Genomic DNA, 24,966 nt, shown 5'->3' with positions numbered 1-24,966 from the left:
TCCCTAACCAGGATCACACCGAGTCAGTGATCTCCCTAACCAGGATCACACCGAGTCAGTGATCTCCCTAACCAGGATCACACCGAGTCAGTGATCTCCCTAACCAGGATCACACCGAGTCATCCATTGACTCTGTGTACACTTCCCACTACCTCGGCAAAGCAGCCAGCATAATTAAGAACCTGACGCACCGCGGACTTTCTCTCTTCCATCTTCTTCCTTCGGGAAAAAGATATAAAAGTCTGAGGTCACTCACCAACTGACTCAAAAACTTCTTCCCTGCTGCCGTCAGATTTTTGAATGGACCTACCTTGCATTAAGTTGATCTTTCTCTACACCCTAGCTATGATTGTAACACTATACTCTGCACTCTCTCCTTTCCTTCTCTGTGAACGGTATGTTTTGTCTATGTAGTGCACAAGAAACAATATTTTTCACTGTATGTTAATAGATGTGGCAATAATAAATCAAATCTCACCTCTCACCATAAAGACAATATTCTGATTTATATTCTTAAAGCAGGTAGCCTTCATTGATAGCATAACTTTAGGATCTGCACTATTTTCTCCCTCATTTCTTTCCCTTTTTTTGTTCCAGAATACAACTTAATGACACATCCTACATGCAACCTAAGCTCAACGATATAGAATCATAGAATCTCTATAGTGCAGGAGGCCATTTGGCCCATCAAGTCTGCACCAACCACAATCCCACTAAGCCTCTATCCCCTTAACCCCATCTATTTACCCTGTTAGTCCTCTTGACACAAAGGGGCAATCAGCGACAATCAACTTAACCTGCACATCTTTGGAATGTGGGAGGAAACCCGAGCACCCGGAGGAAACTCACACAGACGTGGGGAGAATGGGCAAACTCCATACAGTCACTCAAGGACGGAATCAAACCCTGGTCCCTGGCACTGTGAGGCAGCAGTGCTGACCACTATGCCATTGTGCTGCCAGATTAGTATCTGGTTCCACTACATTTCCACCTTCTTACCCAACGTAGAAGCCATGGTTAGGATCAGGAGGGTACTCAGTCCACTTCAACAAGGCCCTCTCAAACTCAATGCCGATCTTGGTGATAGATTTAGCAGGCAGCTGGATCAGCATCTCCAGCAGATGGGGGCACTCTCGGTCTTTGGCCGGCTGATAATGGATAAAACCTATCATCAAAAAGATACGGTACAAAGAATTGTCAGATTTTGCCAAACGCCGGCAGCAGTGTTTATTGTGAAAACAATGATGCTGGAATGTAAATCATCGTCTGACATTGTAATACACAAACAATAATGAAAACATTCATTATTAATCATTTATTAATGAATAATAAAAACAATATTGAAAACATTCTTGAGAGTCCAATTCATTTGAAAACCCAGCAACTTAAAGGATAGAGCAGTCAGTGAGACAGAGGCATTGGCAGGTTAAAGGGAATGGTACTAATAGATCCCAGGGTTAGATCGTACTTATCTTAAAAGCAAAGGAAAGTTAAGAAAAAAAACTATGAAACACTTGGGAATCCTTTAGGATTCACAGAGGATCCAATCCTGGGACTCATTAGTCACCAGAAACTTAACCGAGTCAGCCATATAAATACTATGGCTGTAGGAACAGACGGAATATTTAATGACTCATCTCCCGACTTCCCCAAAGTCTGTCCATAAGATATAAGAGCAGAATTAGGCCATTCCGCCCATCGGGTTTGCTTCACCATTTAATCATGGCTGATAAGTTTCTCAACCCCATTATCCAGCTTTTTCCCCCGTAACACTTGATCCCCTTACCAATCAAGAACCTATTTATCTCTGCCTTCAATGCACTCAATGACCTGGCCTCCACAGCCTTCTGTGGTAATGAATTCTGTAGATTCGCCACCCTCTGGCTGAAGAAATTCCTCCTCATCTCAGTTCTAAAGGGTTGTCCCGTTACCCTGATGCTTTGTCCTCACGTCCTAGTCTCTTCTATTGATAGGAGCATCTTCCCCACCTTCACTCTATCCAGGAGTGTCCATCATCCACAAGGCACAAGTCAGGAGTGTGTGTGAACATTCTCCAATTGTGTGGATGAACGCAGCTCCAATAACACTCAAGAAGCTTGACACCATGCAGGACAAAGCAGCCCTGCTTGATTGACACCCTATCCACCACCTCAACATCTAATCCGTCCACCACTAACGCATAGTGACTGCAGAGTGTACCATTTACAAGACTTAGTACTGCAACTCTTCTACAGCACTTCCTAAGGCCAGGAATTTTACCACCTAGAAGGATACATGGGTGGCACAGTGGTTAGCACTACTGCCTCACAGCACCAGGGACCTGGGTTTGATTCCCAGGTCATCATCTGTGCGGAGTCTGCACTTTCTCCCTCAATCTGCATGGGTTTCCTCCGGGTGCTCCAGTTTCTTCCCAAAGAAGTGCGACTGATGTTAATAGGTCGTGCTAAATTGACCCTAGTGTCAGGGGATCAGCAGAGTAAATCTGCGTGGTTATGGAAGTGGGCCTGGATGGAATTGCGGTCAGTGCAGATGGACCGAATGGCCTGCTTCTGCACTGTAGGGAATCTATGAAACAGGAACACGACTGCCTTCAAATTCCCCTCCAAACTGTGCACCATCCTCACTTGGAACTATTTTGCTGTTCCTTCACTGTCGTGGAGTCTAAATCCTGGAACTTCCTATCTAACATTACTATGTGTACCTAACCCAGATGGAGTGCAGCAGTTCAAGAGGCTCAGCTTCTCAAAGACAATTAGGAATGGGCGTAAATATCAACCTCATCAGCAAAATCCAACATCAAAGGAGGATTCTGCTTTTAATTACTGAAACTAGGGTTTGCGAAGGTGGGGAGTTTCACCTGCAGCACATTGGATAACTTTAAAACAGGTGACCAATGTTAGCCTCATGCAATTCAGAGACAAAACTCCTATGAGTTCTATAATGAGGAGTGAACTGCTTCGCTCACTGTAGCCCGGGCAGTAAAGGCAAGAAATATTCAGCAGCTGCCTAGTGCACAGGGATGGAAGTATTAAATGGTACAGCTAAAGTAAGTCAATATCATTTCTTCAAAGTAACTCAAGAAAGTAGGGCCTGAGGATATAAATGCAAGTCATTCAAAAATCATTTTCCTTATGAATTAATCTAGTTACTAGAATAGACTAATAGGCATGAGAACACAGGTAGAACTTTGAGTGTCAAATAAGCCTATAGTGCAGAAGGAGGCCATTCTGCCCACTGAGTCTGCAATGACCACAATTCCACCTAGGCCTTATCCCCATACATTTACCCTACCTAGTCCCCCGACACTAAGGGGCAATTTAAGATTGCCAATCCACCTCACCCACACATCTTTGGAGTGTGGGAGGAAAGGAACACCCGGAGGAAACCCACGCAGGGAGAGGGGGACGTGCAAACTCCACACACACACACACACACACACACACACACACACACACACACACACACACACACACACACAGTGATCCAAGACTGGAATTGAACCCGGGTCCCTGGCACTGTGAGCCAGCAGTGCTAACCACTGTGCCATCATGCCACCCAAATCAATCAAAAGCAAATTAGATGCCATAACAGAAGCATTAATATACTTTGAGAGTTGATTTTGATGGACTGAATACTTTTTTCCCCCCATCCCTTGCAATAGCTGAGCTGCTGTCCCACTTAGTGGCTGCTGCTGGAGTCACAAGAGCTACGACCTCTCCCGGCTCTCCAGCACCACCTGCAGGAGGTACAAATAACACAACTCTGAACACAGGAGGGAAGGAATAAGCAGATATTCACCCCATCCAGCTCTGACAACAGGTCAACCTCCTTAGTACATGAGACTGAGCCTGCACATTCCCCTTGGGTCTTTGTGGGTTTCCGCCAGGTGCTCCAGTTTCCTCTCAGTCCAAAGATGTGCAGGTTAGGTGGGCTGGCCATGGTAAATTGCCTCTTAGTCTTCAAAGTTGTGCAGGTTGGTTGGATTAGCCATGGTAAATGTGTGGGGTTACAGGGATAAGGTGGGGGAGAGGGCCTGGGTAAGACTCTCTGGCAGTTCTGATGGACCAAATAGCCTCCTTCTGCACTGTAGGGATTCTGTGATACAGACTCCAAGTGAATAAACAGAATCCCTGTTTCTCTTTCAGCATTTCAACTGGAGCAGATTCCACTTGTAAGGGATTCTTATCCTCCATTATGGAAAGGAAATCCTCCAGAAAACAGCTCCACAAGGATTCAAGATTTGTGAAGTGAATAATCTTGTGTAACATCTGAACAGCTAAGCTACTAAAAAAAATTGCATGTGTTAGGAATTTTAAATTAAAGTTCAATGCATGGCAGACCTGTCAACATCCTAAAAAGATTAGTTTTGCAGAAATGTACCAGTTGTGCACTTTACTTTGGATTTGTGACAGGAATATTTTTATCTTTCTTTCCATTTATTACATCCTGGAGTAGACCAGCAGAGACTTCACAGATAGAGGCTGCATCAACTTCTATCATTGCAAAACTTGGGACAGCACGGTGGCAGTGGTTTAGCACTGCTGCCTCACAGCGTCAGGGACCTGGGTTCAATTCCCAGCTTGGGTCACTGCCTATGTGCAGTTTGCACGTTCTCCCCATATCTGTGAGGTTTCCTCTGACTGCCCTGCTTTTCTCCCACAGTCCAAAGATCCGTGGGTTAGGTGCATTGATCATATTAAATTCTCCCTCAGTATACCCGAACAGGTGCCGGACTATGGAGACTAGGGTATTTTCACAATAACTTCACTACAGTGTTAATGGAAGCCTACTTGTGACACAAATAAATAAACTTAGATATGATCAATATCATCCCTAATCTTCCTTACCCGAATGTGAACAGATCTAGCCATTGTAACCTTCTGTCCCAGCCCAGTTATCCTTCCTTTGATCAGGTTCCACTCTGGGTCGCTTCCCCTCCTCATTGCCTGCCTCTTCATCCCAGTCTCCACATCCAAGGCAGCAGACACTGTCTTGTTCCATCCATCACTGCCAGTACCCCAGACTTGGCAGCATGTCAACTTAAACATCAATAACAGTAGCATTACTAATGATGCTGTTCTAATCCCATATTTCATTTAGGTATCTTCAGCTGAATAAGAAGTCACACTTTTTTTGAACAAGTGTTTTGGTGTGACAGAATGTACTGTATCACAAGTTATGTGATGAAATACATGGATCCACATTACCTCACCATGTCAGCCCGCATCAAGTCAGAGACAGAGCACTGTTGTGGTTGAAAAGGGAGCAGAGAGGCATCAGAGGAAAGCTCGCAGGATAGAGAAAAGAGAGGGGAGGGGAGAGAAGGAGAGGGGAGGCGGGCAGCTTACTTGGTTTGTTCTCTTTGCCCTTGGTGGTGATGGTGAGTGTGTGGACATAGAGCCGAAGGTACCATGGCACAATTTCCATCAGCAGCACTGGGAATGCCCGGTATGGGTGATTATTATAGATCAAGGTGTTGATTTTGCCTGTCTGGAGGCCAAAACCACTCACGTATCTTTCTGCGTAGAAGACAGGCACTTCAGGTGTCGCTGCAGAGTAATCAGAAATGACAGTCAATAGATGCTTGTTTAATCATTGGACAGTTCTTGTAAATGTTTAGAACGTCCTAAAATATCAAAGCCCTTGTACTTTGTTCTGTTTTATCATTTAAATTGATCACAATTTCTGAATAGTGCAACTGCAAGCCAAAACATCACCTTTTTGTGATTAATTTAAATGATAAAATAGAACATAGAACATAGAACATAGAACATAGAACATTACAGCGCAGAACAGGCCCTTCGGCCCACGATGTTGCGCCGACCAGTTACAGAAACAATGGCCCACTAGCCTATACCAATCCCACAAAGAACAAGGGCTTCTGCCAGGATCATTTCAGATGTCGTCCTTTCAGATAGAATGCAGCCTGTGACAATTAGTCTGACAGTTAGTGCACAAATCCCGGTCCGGTGTCCCCCACTGTTCTCTTTCCAAGTAGAAAGAGATCTCATCACTAGCTCACCACAACAACCAGGGAAAAATTGAGAAATAAACAGAACAGGGTTAAGTTTGCTGCCCACCACTCTGGGTCATCTCTTGCTGGTGGTAATGTCACTATAATGTCAGAAAGTCACCTATCCACACCCTACAAAACCCCTCTTAGATAAACAGCTTCCTTCTCAGGTCCATCCTTTCGCCCATTTCTCATTTTGAAATTGATTTCTTTGCTACAGCATGCTTCATCTATGTTGCCATGTCTTGCGTAAGGTAGACAGTGAATACTGGCAGATTATTTGACCAGATGGAATTCGCAGTGAAGTCCAACATGTCCTCATCAGAATATTCACATAGGACAACTTTCAGCACAAAGTTGACAGAGCTCAAGAGTGCTCATTTATCTGGCATGAAGAAATTTGTCTAGGAACATTCTGTATACAAAACGTAGGACGATTACTACCACATCAGTCTATTCTCGGACATCATGAAACTGATGGAAGGGATCAATCGAGGTTATTGCTATCAAGCGGCACTTGCTTAGCAATAATCTACTCATTGAAACTCAGTTTGGGTTCTGCCAGGATCACTCAGCTCCTGACTTCATTACAGGCTTGGTTCACAGACAAATTAGTTGAATTTCATAGGTGAGGTGAGAGTAACTGCCTTGGCATCATGGCAGCATTTGACTAAGCTTGACATCAAGGAGATCTAGTAAAACTGGAGTCAATGGGAATCAGGGGGAAAACTCTCCGGTAGTTAGAGTTATACCCGGCACAAAAAAAGACAGGTGCAGTTATTGGATGTCAGTCTCAGTTCTAGGACATTTCTGCAGGAGTCCCTCAGGGTACTGTCCTAAACCCAACCATCTTCAGTTGCTTCATCAATGGCTTTCCTTCCATCATAAGGTTAGAAGTGAGGGTGTTTTCACAATGTTCAGCACCATTTATGACTGTTCAAATACTGTCCAAATGCAGCAAGACAATATCCAGGCTTGGGCTGACAAGTGGCAAGTAACATTCATGCCACATATGTGTAAGGCAATTACCATCTCCAACAAGAGAGAATCTAATTAACTCAATTCACGTTCAATGGCATTACCATCGTCGAATCCTCCACCATCAATATCCTGGGGCTTACCTTGACCAGAAGTTGAACTGGACTAGCCATATAAATACTGTGGCTGCAAGAGCAGGGAATCCTGCATAGAGTGACTCATCTCATGGCTTCCCAAATCTGCAGGATACAAGTCAAAGTGTGCTGTAATAGCCTTCACTTGCGTGGATAAGTGCAGCTCCAACATAACTCAAGTTGCTTGACATCGCTCACAACAAAGCAGTCCACTTGATCGGCACCTCATCCGCAAACATTCATTCCCTCCATCACTAACAAAACAGTAGCAGCCATGTGTACAAGGTGCACTGCAGGAACTCACCAAGGCTCCCTGGGCAGCATTTTCCAAACCCACAACTTCCACCATCTAGAAGGACATGTGTAGTAAATACCTGGGAACACCACTACTGGGAGGTTCCCCTCCAAGTCACTCATCATCCTGACTGGGAAATATATCGTCGCTCCTTCACTGTCAATGGATTGAAATCCTGAAACTCCCTTCCGAGCAGCACTGTGGGCACACTGACATCACAGACTATAGCAGTTGAAAGCAGCTCACCGCCACCTTGTCAACTGGGACAATAAATCTTGGTATATCCAGTGATGCCAACATCGCATGAACGAACAAAAAGGAAAAAAATCTCTTCCCCGAAAGACAATTGATGCTGGAGCAATTGGAAATTATAAAATTGACACTGAGTGATTCTATTAGAAAGGTCTTCCTGGATATGAGACAAAGCCAAATACATGGAGTTAAGTTGCAGAACAGATGTGATCTTATTAACTGTCAGAATGGAGGGGGGGGTGCAGGGGGAGGGTGTTGGTGTTGTGACCTTATTAACTGTCAGAATGGGGAGGGGGTGGGGGGGGGCATTGGCCTCCATCTTTTCTGAGATTACTGCCCCTCTTTCATTAGATGGGCATCACAGAATAGATGGTTACTAAGATTCCAAACAGACATGGGCATTCAATCTGGGGACTCCTTGCCCAATAGTACATGGTGTGTCAGAGACTCCTGTACTGACTGTAAACAGTATATCATGATTCCTGTACTCACCAAACTGCTTGGATAGTTTCCACTTCAATGCTATGTTTAAGGAGTGTGATGATGTGCTGTATAGCTGAGGGTTCAGCAGGTTGTACACAGCATAGGATCTCCACTTCCCATGAACTGTCGTGTTAATCATCGTGGGTGCTGGTGGCATCAGCTCATAGGTGTTATTAATCTAGAAAATTGAAAAGCAGAATTATATATTTTTTTTTACAGCTTTGCTTCCTCTTCTTTAGAGTATAAATGCTTCCATATTTTGATCCCATTTTCGTGTTTAGTGGAAGGAGCAGACAGGACAGAATAAGGACGTGTAACTGGCCTGCCTCGGCAATCGATAATGTCTCAATAATATAGGTATCAAACCACAGTATCCTACAGTCATCAGTATCATGCAAGCAGAATCCACACTCCAGCTCACTGCTGCTCTGCGTCAACCATTTCCCACAACCAAGTTACATGTCATCCTGGAAGGGAGGTTGAGCTGAATTTGCAGAGGCTCATTTGACCGGTTAGGTGGGCTGGCCATGCTAACTTGCCCCTCAGTGTCGGGGGATTAGCGGGGTAAATATATGGGGTTACACTGATAGAGCCTGGGTGGGATTGTTACCGATGTAGGCTCAATGGGCCAAATGGCCTCCTTCTGCACTGTAGGGATTCTATGACTGATCTCTGCCACAAGAGTCATGGACACAGCTTCAGCTTGGAACGATGGGAAATATCAGTTCTGTATTTATGCTTCATGAAATTGGCAACTCTTAGTGTCCGTCGCTGATAAGATGCAACTTTCCAGAAGGGTGATAGAGATGAACCAGGAAATTACACACTGGTCCCACATCAGTGGTAGAGGAAACTATTGGAGATAATTACTCTCCACTTGGAAAGTCATGGATTAATTAGGGATTGGCTACCCAGATGTGTAGCAAATTGCTACCAAATAAACCTGTTGGGACTTTAACCTGGTGTTGACAGACTTCTTACTGTGTTTACCCCAGTCCAACACCAGCATCTCCACATCTTAATTAGAGATTGTCAGCATAGCTTTGTCAGAAGGAGGTCATGCCTGACAAATTTATTAGAACGTTTTGAAAAAGTGATCGAGTGTGTGAACGAGGGAAGTGCAGTTGTGTCGGTCACATGGATTTTAGCAAAGCTTTTGACAAGGTTCCACATAGGAGACTGATTAAGAAGGTTGAAGCAAATGGAATTCAGGGAAAGTTGGCAAGATGGATCTGAAATTGGCTGAGGAATAGGACACAAAGAGTAATGGTAGAAGGCTGTTTGAGTTACTGGAGACCAAAATGTTCAGTACTGAGTTCTTATTGTTTGTTATATGCATAAATGATATAAATGATAATTTGGGGGGGGGGGGGTGTGGAATGATAAGCAAGTTTGCAGTTGGCACCAAGATTGGTAGGGTGGTTAACAGTGAAGGTCATAGGTTACAGGAAGATATAGGTGAGTTGGTTGGATGGGCGGGGGAGTAACAGATGTACTTAACCCTGGTGAGTGCAAAGTGTTGCACTTTGGAAAAAAATAGCAAGACAAGGGAGTATTTAATCAATACAGGACACTAGGAAGTTCAGAGAAAAAGATGGATCTTGGGGTACTTACTCACAGATCCCTGAAGGTGGCAGAGCACGTGGATAGGATAGTTAAGAAGGAAACTTGTTTTTACCAGCCATGGCATAGAGTATAAGAGCAAGGAGTTTATGTTGGAGTTATATAGAACGTTGGTTAGGCCATAGTTGGAGTACTATATGCCATTCTGGTCACCTCACTATAGGAAGGACGTGATTGCACTCGATGGGGTACAGAGGAGATTCAGCAGGATGTTGCCTGGGATGGAGTATTTAAGCTATAAGGAGAGACTGGATAAGTTTTGATTGTTTTCTCCAGTGCAGAAAAACCTGAACGGGGACATGATTGAGGTGCATAAGTTTATGAGGGGTATGGACAGAGTGGATAGGAAGCAACTGTTCCCCTTGGTCGAGGGGTCAATCATAAAAAGACAGTTTTGGGGTAAGGGGCAAGAGATTCAAACTCCAGCATCCGTAACCAAGACAACAAACCCCTTCTGTCAGTGACCAGGAAACCAAACTCCGCTGTCGGTAACCAGGAAAATCAAACACACCGTCAACAATCAAGGAAACAAACCCCACCATCAGTAAAGGGAGATAGCAGCACAGTTATATTGTCACTGGACTAATAATCCAGATACGCAAAGTAAGATCTAGGGATACAGGTTCAAATCCAGTCAACGCAGATGATGAAATTTGAATTCAGTAAAAATCTGGAATTAAAAAAATCTAATGATGACCATGAAACTGTTGCCAATTGTCGTTAAAAAAACCATCTGGTTCACCAATGTCCTTCAGGGAAGGAAATCTGCCGCCATTATCTAGTTTGGCCTACATGTGACTCCAGAGCCACAGCCTGGAGTCACACGCAGCACAGGTCAACTCTCAAATGTCTTCTGAAATAGAGGGAAATTAGGGACGAGCAATAAATGTTGACCCAGCCAGCGACACCCACGTTCCGCACAATAAATAAAAATAAAACAGGGTAACAAACCCCAGCACCATTAACTAAGGAAACCAAACCCCAGTGTCAAACCCCACAAGGCAGTTGCTTGGATAGACTTTGTAAGAGGATTAAAACATGGATCTATCTATTCAGTACCTTATCTTTGTCTGTGATGTCCACATAAATTGTACTTTGTGACGCTAGAGGGCATACCTCTGTCAACGTCCGGGTAAACATCTTAAAGAGTGACCACTCTGTAAAATACCAACAATGCAGCAGGGTAAACAACAAGGTCCCAATAAGGTTTGCACGCAAGTATTCCATTTATTTGTGTGTGATCACTTGCATTTTTGAACTCATTGCCCTTATGCAACTGAGATTTGCTTATTCTTGGTCAGAACACTAAGTGAGGATCCTGACAAACTGCTGAGTTTCAATTTGGGTGACAAATAGAGAAGATTACAAACCAAGTTCATCCTGCGCACAGTATTATTCCTATCAACCAACAACCTACATCTGTGTGACATCTCGAGGCACTTTGCAGAAATATAATCAAAACTGGATATAGCCAAAGAATCATTTGGACGTAGGGTCAAAAGCTTGGTGAAAAAGATAGGTTTAAAGAGCAGCTGTAAAGGAGGAGAGGAAGATCGAAGAACAGAGAGATTTAGGAAGTGAAGTTCAGAACTCTATAGCCTAGGTGGCACAACTATCAGCTATATTTACATGCATCTTTAACATTTCACAGAAGCACCAGAATCTGATACCCAGTCACATCAAGATATTAAGACAAGTGACCCAAAGCTTAGCCAAAGGCAATGGTGTAAAAGAGTGTCTGAAAGGTAGAAACAGTGGCGAAATAGTAAGCCTTACAGACAGAGCTTAGGGCTTCTGCAGCTGTAGTCATAATAAATTAAAAGAAAATTGCTTTGCTTTTTACTCAATGGCTTTATTTATTAATCCTAAGGAACGAAGGTCAAGCAATTTATAAGCAAACATAAAACAAAATGCCAAATGCTGGAAATAGCCATCAACTTAGTCAATACAAAGGATGGTGACATTTCAGGCGTATAGCCTAAAAGGTTAGTCTTGGCTCAGTGCGAGCACCCTGGTCCCACATACCCCACCTCACTCTCAATCAGAATGTTGTGGGTTCAAGCTCCATGCCAGAGAATTGAACACAAGTCAGGTTTGACACTTCCAAGCCTGTGGATGGCACACTGGCACAGTGGTTAACACTGCTGCTTCACAGCACCAGGGACATGGATTCAATTCCCGGCTTGGGTGACTGCGGTGCAGAGTCTGTACATTCTCCCTGTGTCTGCGTGGATTCCCTCCAGGTGCTCTGGTTTCCTTCCATGCACCAAAGATGTGCAGGTTAGATGCACTGGCAATGCTAAATCCTCCCTCAATGCACCCAGTGCCACAGTGCGGCGACTAGGGGATTTTCACAGTAGCGTCATTGCAGTGATGTAAACCTACTTATAACACTAATAAATAAACTTTAAAACTTTTCAGCACTGAGGGAGATTTGCATGTCTTTCAAGTGTGACATTAACCCAAGCTCCCACCTGTCCTCTCAGGTATGTGTAAAAGAAATCATGGATATTTACAAAGGCAAACAGAGGAATTCTTCCCAGTGTCTTCAGCCAACATCAAACAAAGAAGAATATGTGGTCGTTATCTTGTTCCGACTTTACAACACTGACTACATTCCATAGTATTTGGCTGTAAGGCACTTTGGGAATCCTGAGATGGTGAAAGGTTCAGTATAAATGTAGGTTACTTATTTAAAATTCTTCAATGAAAGGTCTACATCTAAAACACTGCGCAAGGTGTCAGCATTTCTTTCTTTCATTTTACAACTAATATACCTACCTCGTCTCCCAGAACCGGAGGCGTACAGATCAAACACAACAGACAGGCTCTGTGTCAGCTCCCAGGAAGTACTGGTACAAAGCTCATTCTAGACAGTACAGCAAAAAAAAATACACAATGAAATGTGTTTAGAATTTTCTAGCTCAGTATACTTCTAGCACAATGAGAAAAAAGGTATTGCCACACTTGGTTTTTAAGAATGTGGGTGAAGTCAGTCAAGGGTCAGTAGGCAAACATTAGGGACAATAATTGCCGTATCAAAAGGCTTAGGCTGTCTATGGAAAAGGATAAGAGACAATCTCAAGTAAAAATACTTAACTGGGGGGAAAGCCAACCTCAATGGGGAAAGATTGAGTCAGTTCCAGATAAATTGGGATCAAAGACTGGCAAAGATAGTTCAAGTGCGATCAAGGTAAATTCCTTCAAGAGCCACCAAAGCCACAGCTCCCAGGATAACAAAACAGAGTGCAGGTAAAATAAAGCAGAAAAAGCAGGCATATGACAAATGTCAGGTTGATAACACAGGTGAGAATCAGGCTGAATATAGAAAATTCAGAGGGAAGATGAAACAGGAAATAAGAAGTAAAGATAAAGTATGAGAAAATACTGGCAGTTAGCATAAAAGGGAATTCAAAAGTCTTCTCTAGGCATATTGATAGTCACAGTGTAGAAAGTGGGGCTGATTAGGAACTAAAAAGCAATTGACCCATGGAAACAGAGGACATGGATGAGGCACTGTCTTTAACAAGGAAGAATATGCTGGCAAAGTCACAGCAAAATAGGAGGAAGTTGAAATAGTGGATGGTCCAAAAATTGATTAATTTTTAGAATGGCTGGCTGTACAGAAAGATTTACGTCAACAGACTGGGGATGGAAATTTTGGGGATGCTGGTCATAATCTTCCCATCATCCACAGACACGGGGTGGTGCCAGAGGACTGGAGAACTGCAAATGTTGCACCCCTGTTCAAAAGGGGTTGTAAGAATAAGCCCAGGGTGTATTTTTTTAATATTAATTCTCGGATTTATTGCCGATCCCAAGTTGCCCTTGGCTCAGCCATTTCAGAGGGCAGTTGGGAGTCAACCACATCACTGTGGCTCTGGAGTCACATGTAGGCCAGATCAGGTAAGGACGGCAGATTTCCTTCTCTAAAGGACATTCGCGAGCCAGATGGCTTTTTCTGACAATCGACGATGGTTTCGTGAACATCAGTAGATTCTTAATTCCAGATTTTTTTTTAATTGAATTCAAATTCCACCATCTGCTGTGGTGGGATTCGAACTCAGGTCCCCAAAACATCAGCTGAATTTCTGGATTAATAATCTAGTGACAATACCACTAGGCCATCACCTCCCTTAAATTACAGGCTGTTTAACCTCAATTAAGGGAAAACCTTTGGAAATCATAAATCAAGGCAAAATTAACAGTCACCTGGACAAATATGGGTTAATCAATGAAAGCTAGCATGGAGTTATTAAAGGCAAATCTCATTTAACTAACATGATTGAGTTTTTTGATGAGGGAACAGAGAAGAGTGATGAGGATAAGACAGTGGATGTGGTGCACATGGACTTACAAAATCTTTTTAAATTTGCCATGAATTTGACTTTCCAAAATTGTTGAAGCCCATGGGACAAAAAGGTCAGGGCCAACATGTATATGAAGTGATTGAGTGACAAGAAATAGAGGATAGTGGTGAATGGTTGCTTTTGATCCAGAGGCAGGTATATAGTGGCGTCCCCAGGAGTCAGCATGAGGACCACAACTCTTCCTGATATAACAATAGCATAAACAGACAATTTCAAACTTTTCAGATGACATGTTATGAAATGCAAGGAAAAGGGTGCAAAATGATACACTTTGGTAGTAAGAACAAGGAAATACCAATATAACATAAATAGTACCATTCTAAAGGGGTGCAGGAACCTGCAATTTTATGCATATGAACCATTACATGTGGTCAGGCAGGTCAAGAAAGTAGTCAATAAGGCATTCAGGCTTCCTGGATTTTGTACATACAGAAATGGAGCACAAAAGCAAGGAAAGTTACAGTGAACATTGGTTCAACCACAAATGGAAGAATGTGTCCAATTTTAGGCTCTGCACTTTCAGAAAGATGTGACGGCTTTAGAGATCAAGAAAGAATGGTTCCAGGAATTAGGGACTTCAGTTACAGGGGTACATTGACTGCTATCCTTAAGGGAGATTTTACAGATTTGTTCAAAAATGTGAAGGGTCTACACAGAGAAGATAGAGACAAACTGGAAGGGTCAAGAACCAGAGGACACAAATTTAAAACGATCAGCAAAAGAGCCAATAGAGACTTGAGGGAAAACTTCTACATGGCAAGTGATTAGAGTCTGGAATGCACTGCCTGAGGGATTGATGAATGAATGATTCCCAAGGAAATTTTGAGGAAAGCAGGTACTCTAAAAGGACTTTTACAAACGATCAGCAAGAGAGAATTACAATTGTTCAAGCACAAGGAATAAGAATGTCTGGAAGTAACAGGCAAAATTGAGGGCAGCTCAAATACACCAGCAGCTCATGCTTAACAGATACAAGGTTTGAAAACAACACCAAGAAGTTGGCTGGCATGAAAGACCATGGAAGTTGGAGAGTCAAGATTGCTGATGTCGTAAAACATGGTGGCACAGTGGTTAACACTGCTGCCTCATAGCACCAGAAGACCGGTTCAATTCTGGCTTGGGTAACTGTGTGTGTGGAGTTTGCACGGTCTCCCCATGTCTGCATGGGTTCTTCTGGTGCTCCAGTCCAAAGATGTGCAGGTTAGGTGGATTAGCCATGCTAAATTGCCCCTTGTACACCAAGATGTGCAGGTTAGAGGGATTAGCAGGGTAAATACGTGGGATTACTGGGATAGGACCTTGGTAAGATACTCTGTAAGAGAGTGGGTGTGCAAACTCGATGAGCCAAATGGTCCCCTTCTGCACTGTAGAATTTCTATGAAAGGTGAAGAAGGGGGAAGGAAGAATTGGTGCATGCAAATTCAATCATGACTTTTAAAAGGAGAATTCGGTAAGCGCCTCAAGAGGAAACATTTGTAGAGTTAAGGTGAAAGTGCAGGGGAATGCAGAATAACAAGGGAGAGGGTAGAGCCTCTTAAGGATCAACAAAGTTATCTATGTGCGGATCCACAAGAGATGGGTGAGATCCTAAATGAATATTTCTCATCAGTATTTACTGTTGAGAAAAGCATGGATGTTAGGGAACTTGGGGAAATAAACAGTGATGTCTTGAGGAGTGTACATTTTACAGAGGTGGTAGTGCTGAAAGTCTTAAACCACATCAAGGTAGATACAGCCCCAGGACCTGATGAAGTGTATCCCAGGACATTGTGGGAGGCTGGGGAGGAAATTACGGGTCCCCTAGCAGAGATATTTGAATCATCGATAATCACAGGTAAGGTGCCTGAAGATTAGAGGGTGGCAAATGTTGTGCCTTTGTTTAAAAAGAACTACAGGAAAAAGCCTGGGAACCACAGGCCAGTAAGCCTCACATCTGTGCTGGGTAAGTTGTTGAAAGGTATTTTGAGAGACAGGATCTACAGGCATTTAAAGATGCTAGGACTGGTTGGGGACAGTCAGCATGGCTTTGTGTGTGGAAAATCATGTCTCACAAATTTGAATGAGATTTTTGAATGGGTAACCAAGAAAGTAGATGAGGACAGTGCAGTTGATGTCTACATGGACTATAGCAAGGCCTTTGACAAGGCACTGCATGGTAGGTTGTTGCATAAGGTTAAATATCACAGGATGCAGGGTGAGGTATCTAAATGGACACAAAATTGGCTTGATGACATAAACCAGAGGGTGGTTGTAGAGAGTTTTCAAACTGGAGGCCTGTGAGCAATGGTGTGCCTCAGGGATCAGTGCTGGGTCCACTGTTATTTGTCATTTATATTAATGATTTGGATGAGAATATAGGAGGCATGGTTAGTAAGATTGCAGATGACACCATGCTTGGTGGCATAGCGGACAGTGAAGAAAGTGATCTCCAATTGCAACAGGATCTTGATCAATTGGGCCAGTGGGTTGACAAATGGCAAATGGAGTTTAATTTAGCTAAATGCGAGGTAATGCATTTTGATAGATTCAACCAGGGCAGGACTTACTCAGTTAATGGTAGCACACTGGGAGAGTTATAGAGTAAAAGAGATTCAGGGGTACATAGCCCCTTGAAAGTGGAGTCACAGATGGATGGGTTGGTGAAGAAGGCATTCAGCATGCTTGGTTTCATTGGTCAGAACATTGAATACAGGAGTTGGATGTCTTTGGTAAGGCCACACTTGGAATACCGTGTACAGTTCTGCTCACCCTATTATAGAAAAATGATTATTAAACTAGAAAGAATGCAGAAAAGATTTACTAGGATGCTACTGGGACTTGATGTTTTGAGTTATAAGGAGAGGTTGGATAGACTGGGACTCTTATCCTCTGGAGTGTAAAAGGCTGAGGGGTGATCTTATAAAGGTCTATAAAATAATGAGGGGCATAAATCAGCTAGATAGTCAATCTCTTTTCCCAAAGGTAGGGGAGTCTAAAACTAGAGGGTTTAGGACGACAGGAGAGATACTTAAGTGTCCAGACTGGCAATTTTTTTCACACGGAGGGTGGTAAGCGTCTAGAACAAACTACCAGAAGTAGTAGTAGAGACGAGTACAATTTTGTCTTTTAGAAAGCATTTAGACAGTTACATGGATAAGCTGAGCAGGGAGGGATATGGGCCAAATATGGCCAACTGGGACTAGCTTCGGGGTTTAAAAAAGGGTGGCATGGACAGGTTGGGCCAAAGGGCCTGTTTCCACGCTGTAAACCTCTATCAGTGGAACCGAGTTTACTCATGCAGAGAGCCAGAACAGACATGTTGGGCTGAGTGCTGCAACCATTCTTCGATTTTACACTCCTTTGAAGACTTAGCAGAAATACATTGGACCATGTGGCTTTCTGTGCTGTAAATCTCTATGGCTTTATAACATTTCCTCACTATGACATACAAAGTATTCTATTGTGGTGCTTGAAGAAGCACCACAATAGAATACTTTGGATGACAGCAACATGAACCACTTTGAAAGATTGGATGTTTGCAAAAGCATTGTGTTTAAATATCATAAACAAAGGCTCCGGGTGCAATCCAGTGATCAACACTCACCCTGCAAACAGGTCTGACATGGACAGCTTGTGAGTGGTAACTGGTGTGAAACAATCGTTCAGCTTTCAGCAATACTGCCAACCCTGCCTACAACACAGAATGCTTCATTACAAAGAGCAGGCATAAGAAATAAAAGAGTGGAAAATAGAACTGTAAAAGCTAAATACATCCTTACATAAAATCTTAACATCTAATACACATTGCTAAAGCTAAATATACTATGCAGCTAACACTCATCTCAACATTAGGTATCACACTTTGCATTTATCACAACTCCTATCGTTCCCAATACAAAGCATTCTGTAGACCCTATTTACTCAACATATAAAATCATTGAGTGTCTTGAGTTTTTGAATTAGCTTTGAGTCATTTTACCATTTTTTGTCAGTAAGTATCTACTAATTATGTTCCACACAATACAATCAGATTTCATTTGCAAGGCTGCAGACCAACGAGGTGGAATATTTGACAATGCTCTGATCAATGGGATGAAGCTCTGAATAAACAGAAGCTGTTGAAGGTGACATTTGTTAACTTTCATATATTAAGATAACTGCAACAGTCCCATGGGCCTCAATCTCCTGACAAACTCTTGAGACTCCCCCCAGTCTCCATCCCTCCCAAAATGCTCATCTCCACTCTCAACCTTGGTCAACAACCAATTCCACTCTCTCCAGAGCCTGAACACTACAGTTCCCCAATATCAAGTGTCAACAAGTCAAACACACATATTTCAATTTAGACCTGGCAACTTGCTTACTCCGTTCACCCTCTGGTTGCAACGGCACCACAATTCATGCAAGACCATATGGTCACCAGTATACACTGTGTACTGGTATTTAATGCAACTCCTACAAATGATTCTAATTCTTTCCTTTGCTTTAGCATATTAAATAAAATCACTTCAAAATTTTCTTTATTACTTTTACCACAGTATACTAAAACACATTGTTTATTCAATTTATTTCTAATATTTGTTAGTCCTGGATCTTATATTTAATGGTATTTATCACTTTCTCTCTTGTGCATTTTACCTTCGATCCACAAGGTAGGAGCTTTTTCCACGGGGTAAGATTTTCAGTGCAAACAATCTCTCTCGGCAGGGCTGCGTATCGGAGGAACTTATGGTCTGTTTCTATAGGAAAATATATAGATGGAATGAGATACCTTGTCACCAATGTATGGTATAAGAAATAAAGCAGATAGAATGACTACAGCAAGTGTCCTTTAGCTTACACATTTGTTTGAATGTTCAGTGCCTCCAGCTCTTCAACCAATTTACTTATCTGGATATTTTCAAAATCATGCATGAATAACCATGAAAGCTCAGAGGTATTATACTGCAAACTGGGAGGTGGAAACATCCTGATTCACTGCTGATAGCATCAGACTGTTTTACCAAAGTACAGCAGACACAACAATACCTCTATTGGTAACCACGAATTTTCATTCAATTAGTTCACTATTATGCTTGATAAAGTACTGCAGTAGCTTGCCTTTGTCTTCTGCAGAACGGTTGACCAGGAAACTCTCTCGCTCTTACTGCCTATTTAAAAGATTTACAGGTTGGGCCACATTACGAACACAGCATCTATGGCCAGCAAGCCTAAAGAGGACTTAAACCTGGAGCTTCTATCTCGAGGCAGGGACTCTGTCAAAAGGATCGCAAACATCCCACCCCAACCCCAAAAAATATTTTTACACAAACACACACCAACTTTATAACGTAGTGCTTACCATTAATGACGCCAAGAGGTTTGAAAGAAGCTGTTGGAGTAACAGTGTTTGTTGAGTCAATGAAGTTAAGAGATGCACAGAACAGACCAGAGAGAACATTAGTCAGCTCCTTCCAAGTGGTATCAACACTGTGAAGGAAAGATTTACCTGAGTTAAAGTCATATAGTCAATGCTCAGTGTACATGAAGTGACATGGCAATCAAAGCTAAACAGATGAGAGACGAAAATCAGCAGTTTCACTTTACCTCGTATCTAATTACAAGGCAGTGATGAAACACAGCGAAAAACTGCCTCATTAACAGTAACACACCACTTCATAAACCACATTCATTATATAGCCAAATCCACCATGTTGGAGCAGGAATCAAAACACAGCCGGCTTTGTGATACAGGCTCATAATTGAGTTTGTATCACATTCCTACAACCACCAGAGGGTGCCAACCCCCATTCCATCAGTCCAAACTAAATTCAAAAACCACTACCCAGAGGTGAAAGCTTCTGTGTGACCCAGTGATTCATCTGGTGCTCTGAAATATTCACTTTGATATGAACAACAGAGATTAACAATATAGAAACTGGTTAGAACTAAAACACCATAACTGTATCTAATAGCAGACCGATCTTGACCTTGAATACATTCGCAGATTAAGTATCCATAGAACTCTTAAAGTGGAGTATAATCTTCCTGAGTTACGAAACCAAAGCTGTACACAGTAATCCAGGTGTGGTCCTGCCAAAACTCTGGATAACTGCAGCAACACTTTCTTACTCTCACACTCCAACTTCCTCCCATAAAATCTAATGTCATTTGTTTTCCAAGTTACTTGCTGCGACTGCACACTAGCTTTGTATTGCTTATACCCAAAATAAACACCAACATTTGAAAAATGGTCAGTTTTACTATTCCCCCACCTCATATTTCCCCACATTTTACTTCACCTGTCAGATTTTCACCCACTCATGTAATGTTTATATTCCTTTGCACTCTCCTTATGCCCACCTCACAGCTTACTTTCCCAGCTAGCATCATATCAGAAAACCTAAATATACTGAGTGTAACATACCAAAGTTGTCAACAGATTGTAAATAGCTGAGGCTCCAGCACTGATTTTTGCAATACTCCATGAGTAACAACCTCCCAGTCACAAAGTTACCTGTTTATCCCCACTGCTTTCTATTCTTTAACCAATCCTCTGAGCTCTGATCTTGCAAAGTAACCTTTCATGTCACACTTTATCAATGTTTTTGAAAAATCCAGATACCACACGTCAACCCAGAATATAAAACGATGCCATTCTTACAGCATTCCGAAATCAAACTCCATTTTCAGCCACAACCCATGATATTTACATTAGTAATCAGTCTCAATTTTTCAACCCAAGGAAGATGGTAACATCTTGCTGATGTTTCTGGCCTAGTAATCCAGAGGCCCGGGCTCATGCTCTGGGGACATGGGTTCAAATCTCATCAAAGCAGCTGGTGGAATTTTCATATAATTAATAAATCTGGATTCAAAAGCTAGACCCAGTAATGGTGACCATGAAACTATCACTGATTCTTGTAAAAACCCATCTGGTTCACTAATGTCCCTTAGGGAAGGAAATCTGCCATCCTTACCTGGTCTGGTCTACATGTGACTCCAAAACCACAGCAATGTGATCGACTCTTAAGTGCCCCTCTGAAGTGCTCAAACTAGCCACTTAGTCAATTGGCAGTTAGGGATGGGTAACAAATGCTGACCTTGCCAGCACTGCCCACATCCCATGGAAGAATAAAAGGAAAACAATGAATGTTTTACCTTATATCTGGGTGCAAAGAATCTAGCAGAAGATAAAGGTTGTACTATGAAGTTGCACAGAAATTTAAAACATGCCATACAGAGCAAACCTCATGTGGCTAATGATAAAGTTGGCAATGACTCACAATCACCTTCATGCTCAGCATTTAAGCCGACTTCTGCTTTTGGAGAGATTTTTCAAGGATTCTAAGGTTGACTCGGATGCTGACATCTATGTTATACACATCTACAGAGTGCATATATACACAGAGTACAGGAATGAGATAGAAAATCTGGTGAACTGGTGTGACAACAATAATCTCTCCCTCAATGTCAACAAAACGAAGGATATTGTCATTGACTTCAAGAAGTATAAAGGAGAGCATGCCCCTGTCTACATCAATGGGGATGAAGTAGAAAGGGTTGAGATCTTCAAGATTTTAGGTGTCCAGATCACCAATGGCTTGTCTTGGATTCCCCATGCTGACACTATAGTTAAGAAAGTACACCAACGTCTTACTTTCTCAGAAGATTAAGGAAATGTGGCATGTCAGCTATGACTCTCACCAACTTTTACAGATGCACCACAGAAAGCATTCTTTCTGGTTGTACTACAACTTGGTATGGCTCCTGCTCTGCCCAAGATCGCAAGGAACTACAAAAGATCATGAATGTAGCCCAATCCATCACACAAACCAGACTCCCATCCATTGACTCTGTCTACACTTCCCGCTGCCTTGGCAAAGCAGCTAGCATAATTAAAGGCCGCACGCACCCGAACATTCTCTCTTCCACCTTCTTCCGTCAAGAAAAAGGTACAAAAGTCTGAGGTCACGTACCAACTGACTCAAGAACAGCTTCTTCCCTGCTGCTGTCAGACTTTTGAATGGACTTACCTTGCATTAAGTTGATCATTCTCCACACCCTAGCTATGACTGTAACACTACATTCTGCCCTCTCTCGTTTCCTTCTCTACGAACAGTATGCTTTGTTTGTATAGCTTGCAAAAAACAATACTTTTCACTGTATGTTAATACATGACAATAATAAATCAAATCAAATTACTGGTTCCACTTTATCTGTCCTGCTAATTACACTCCAAAAACTTTAGCAATAACAAATCAAGTTGACAATGCCTAAATATATTATGATTTCTTAAGTGTCCTGTTACAACTTCCTCAATAAGATTCCAGCATTTACCCAACATTTGATTTCAGGCTACGTTGCCTGTAGTTTCCCCATTTTGTCTCTCCCACCTGCAAATGTAACACCAATTCAAAAAAGAGGGAGGGAAGGAGGGTGTAATTAAAGCATGATAAGTTTACATGGGCAGCTCCAATCAAAAATATGGACATAGGAACTTATAATGGGACAACCTATCAGCAGCTGTGTCCAGACCAATGAGGTTTAATATGTTATCACGGAAACGTCTGAGAAGGAGGAAGTAGTGAAAGACTCACTCTGACACTGACGGGTGGAACCATACCCAGAGCTCGGCTCCTGGTGGGGCCTGGAGGAAAGGCTGGCCCCACCCTCCCCTCCTCCAGAAACCATGAGTGAAGGAGAGGTGTAGCTCGCGAACAGAGAACTTGGAGATTACTTGTCCCAGTGACTTTGGAAAGAGCCTGTAGTGAGAGACTGTAGAAAAAATTGGACATTAACATCATTTACACAAATTCCCACTCCACAACAATGCAGTCTGGCACCTCGAACACTGATCATCAGAGCGCCACAGGGAGGGTGAAAAATTACTTGATCACGCTGATGGATGAATATCCTCCTTGTGTACAAACACTCAGTAGCAGCAACAATTATAACCAAAAGTACAACATGCTGTTATCTGGCTGAAGAATGCTCGAACTTAGAGCAATAAAATTTATAATTCCTTTTTCAAAGCCTTCTCTTTATATCACTGGAGCCTCCACCATCTTCCAAGATATCAGCGCACGTCTAATTCTGGCCACTTTGACATCTCTGATTTTAAATGTTCCACTACTGGCCATCAGTCGCCAAGGTCCCAGGATCCGAGGTCCCCTCCCTACACGTCTCCAACTCACTTTCCAGCTTTATGGCAAAATCTACTTATTTAATCATCTCTACTTGTCTACTCTAACGAAACTTAAAATTGTCATTTTAAGAACTAGTCACCCACAACAGGGTGAATCCACCAACTCCCCCCCCCCCCCCCGACCCGGTGCACCCGTCACCCCTGCCCCCCCCCCGGACCCGGTGCACCCGTCACCCCTCCCCCCCTCCCGACCTGGTGCACCCGTCACCCCCGCCCCCCCAACCGACCCGGTGCACCCGTCACCCCCGCCCCCCCAACCGACCCGGTGCACCCGTCACCCCCGCCCCCCCTCCCGACCCGGTGCACCCGTCACCCCTCCCGACCCGGTGCACCCGTCACCCCCCCCCCCCAACCGACCCGGTGCACCCGTCACCCCCCCCCCCCAACCGACCCGGTGCACCCGTCACCCCCCACCCCGCCAACCGACCCGGTGCACCCGTCACCCCCGCCCCCCCCAACCGACCCGGTGCACCCGTCACCCCCGCCCCCCCAACCGACCCGGTGCACCCGTCACCCCTCCCCCCCTCCCGACCCGGTGCATTCGTCACCCCCCACCCCGCCAACCGATCCGGTGCACCCGTCACCCCCGCCCCCCACCCCCCACAACCGACCCAGTGCACCCGTCACCCCCGCCCCCCCCCCCCCCCCCCCCAACCGACCCGGTGCACCCGTCACCCCCGCCCCCCCCCCCCCCCAAACAACCGACCCGGTGCACCCGTCACCCCCCACCCCGCCAACCGACCTGGTGCATTCGTCACCCCCCCCCCCCCCGACCTAGTGCACCAGTCACCCACCCTCACCCCTCCCCAACCTCCCATAGACCCGGTACACCCATCACCCCCCCCTCCCCCCACCAAGCCAGTGGGCCCGTCACCCCTCCCCCTCGACCCGGTGCACCCGTCACCATTCCCCACCCCCAACCAGTCAACCCCCCCCACCTGGCAGGACTTGTCTCCCCACCTTTGCACAACTCCTCTGCCTGCAGACCTCCGTCCCGAGAGCCCCAGGGCCAGTCCCGCAACCCTTCTACCCCCACCCCCTGCCCGTCACCTCCCCGCCCTTCCTCCCCCGCCCCGTCCTCACCCCGGTTGCGGCTCCTCCCCTCCCGGCCCAACTCTACATCCCAGCGGGTGCGGAACTGGAAATCTGCCGCCAGGTCCCCGGAGCTGAGCGGCTTCAGCACCAGCTCCTCCTGGAAGCGGTCCCGCTGTGGACACTGCAGAGACTCCGCCGCCCGCACCGGGCCGGCCAAGAGCGCCCCAGCGGCGGCCAGTAGCAGGAGGCTCGGAACCGGAGCGGGGACTGGGCCAGGCCTCATCTCTATGGAAACGGCCGGAGCCCGACCGGAAACAGTTCCTACTTCCGGGTCAAAGAGCACTCCCAACAAACAACGCGGCACTGAAACCCATATCACAGTAAGACCCATATCACACATTGAGATCTATATCACACACTGACAGATAGTGGGACCAATATCAGACATTGAGGGACCGATATCAGATACTGAGGGACTGAAAGTTGTCATTAAGGACTCAATATCAGACACTGAGGAGCTAATTTGAGAATCAAGGAGTTGAAGTCAGTATGTGTCTGTGTGTGGAACCTATAACCTGAGACACAATTTCTGTATAAAGGATGTCCCATTTAAGATG

At 44.1% G+C, this 24,966-nt stretch overlaps 1 protein-coding gene across 1 annotated transcript in view; it reads right to left on the bottom strand.

The window, feature by feature from the left end:
- The window catches only part of pigt (phosphatidylinositol glycan anchor biosynthesis, class T), a 29,759-nt gene extending 5,094 nt beyond the window's left edge, over positions 1-24,665 (bottom strand). The window contains exons 1-10 of the mRNA XM_080205152.1: positions 24,398-24,665; positions 22,707-22,884; positions 19,469-19,596; positions 18,766-18,866; positions 17,732-17,818; positions 12,560-12,647; positions 10,838-10,935; positions 8,165-8,333; positions 5,349-5,549; positions 1,000-1,165 (exon numbers count right to left, since the gene is read on the bottom strand). Of these exons, the coding sequence (XP_080061278.1) occupies positions 1,000-1,165; positions 5,349-5,549; positions 8,165-8,333; positions 10,838-10,935; positions 12,560-12,647; positions 17,732-17,818; positions 18,766-18,866; positions 19,469-19,596; positions 22,707-22,884; positions 24,398-24,632 (1,451 nt within the window). The 5' untranslated portion in view covers positions 24,633-24,665. The remainder of the gene's footprint in view (positions 1-999; positions 1,166-5,348; positions 5,550-8,164; positions 8,334-10,837; positions 10,936-12,559; positions 12,648-17,731; positions 17,819-18,765; positions 18,867-19,468; positions 19,597-22,706; positions 22,885-24,397) is intronic.
- Positions 24,666-24,966: the final 301 nt, after the last annotated feature.

Source organism: Carcharhinus amblyrhynchos, chromosome 16 (assembly GCF_965287045.1).
Source record: "Carcharhinus amblyrhynchos chromosome 16, sCarAmb.v2.hapA, whole genome shotgun sequence".
NCBI lineage: Eukaryota > Metazoa > Chordata > Chondrichthyes > Carcharhiniformes > Carcharhinidae > Carcharhinus > Carcharhinus amblyrhynchos.
The sequence above is the reverse complement of the archived record's forward strand: the minus strand, read 5'-3'. Positions and strand labels throughout refer to the sequence as shown.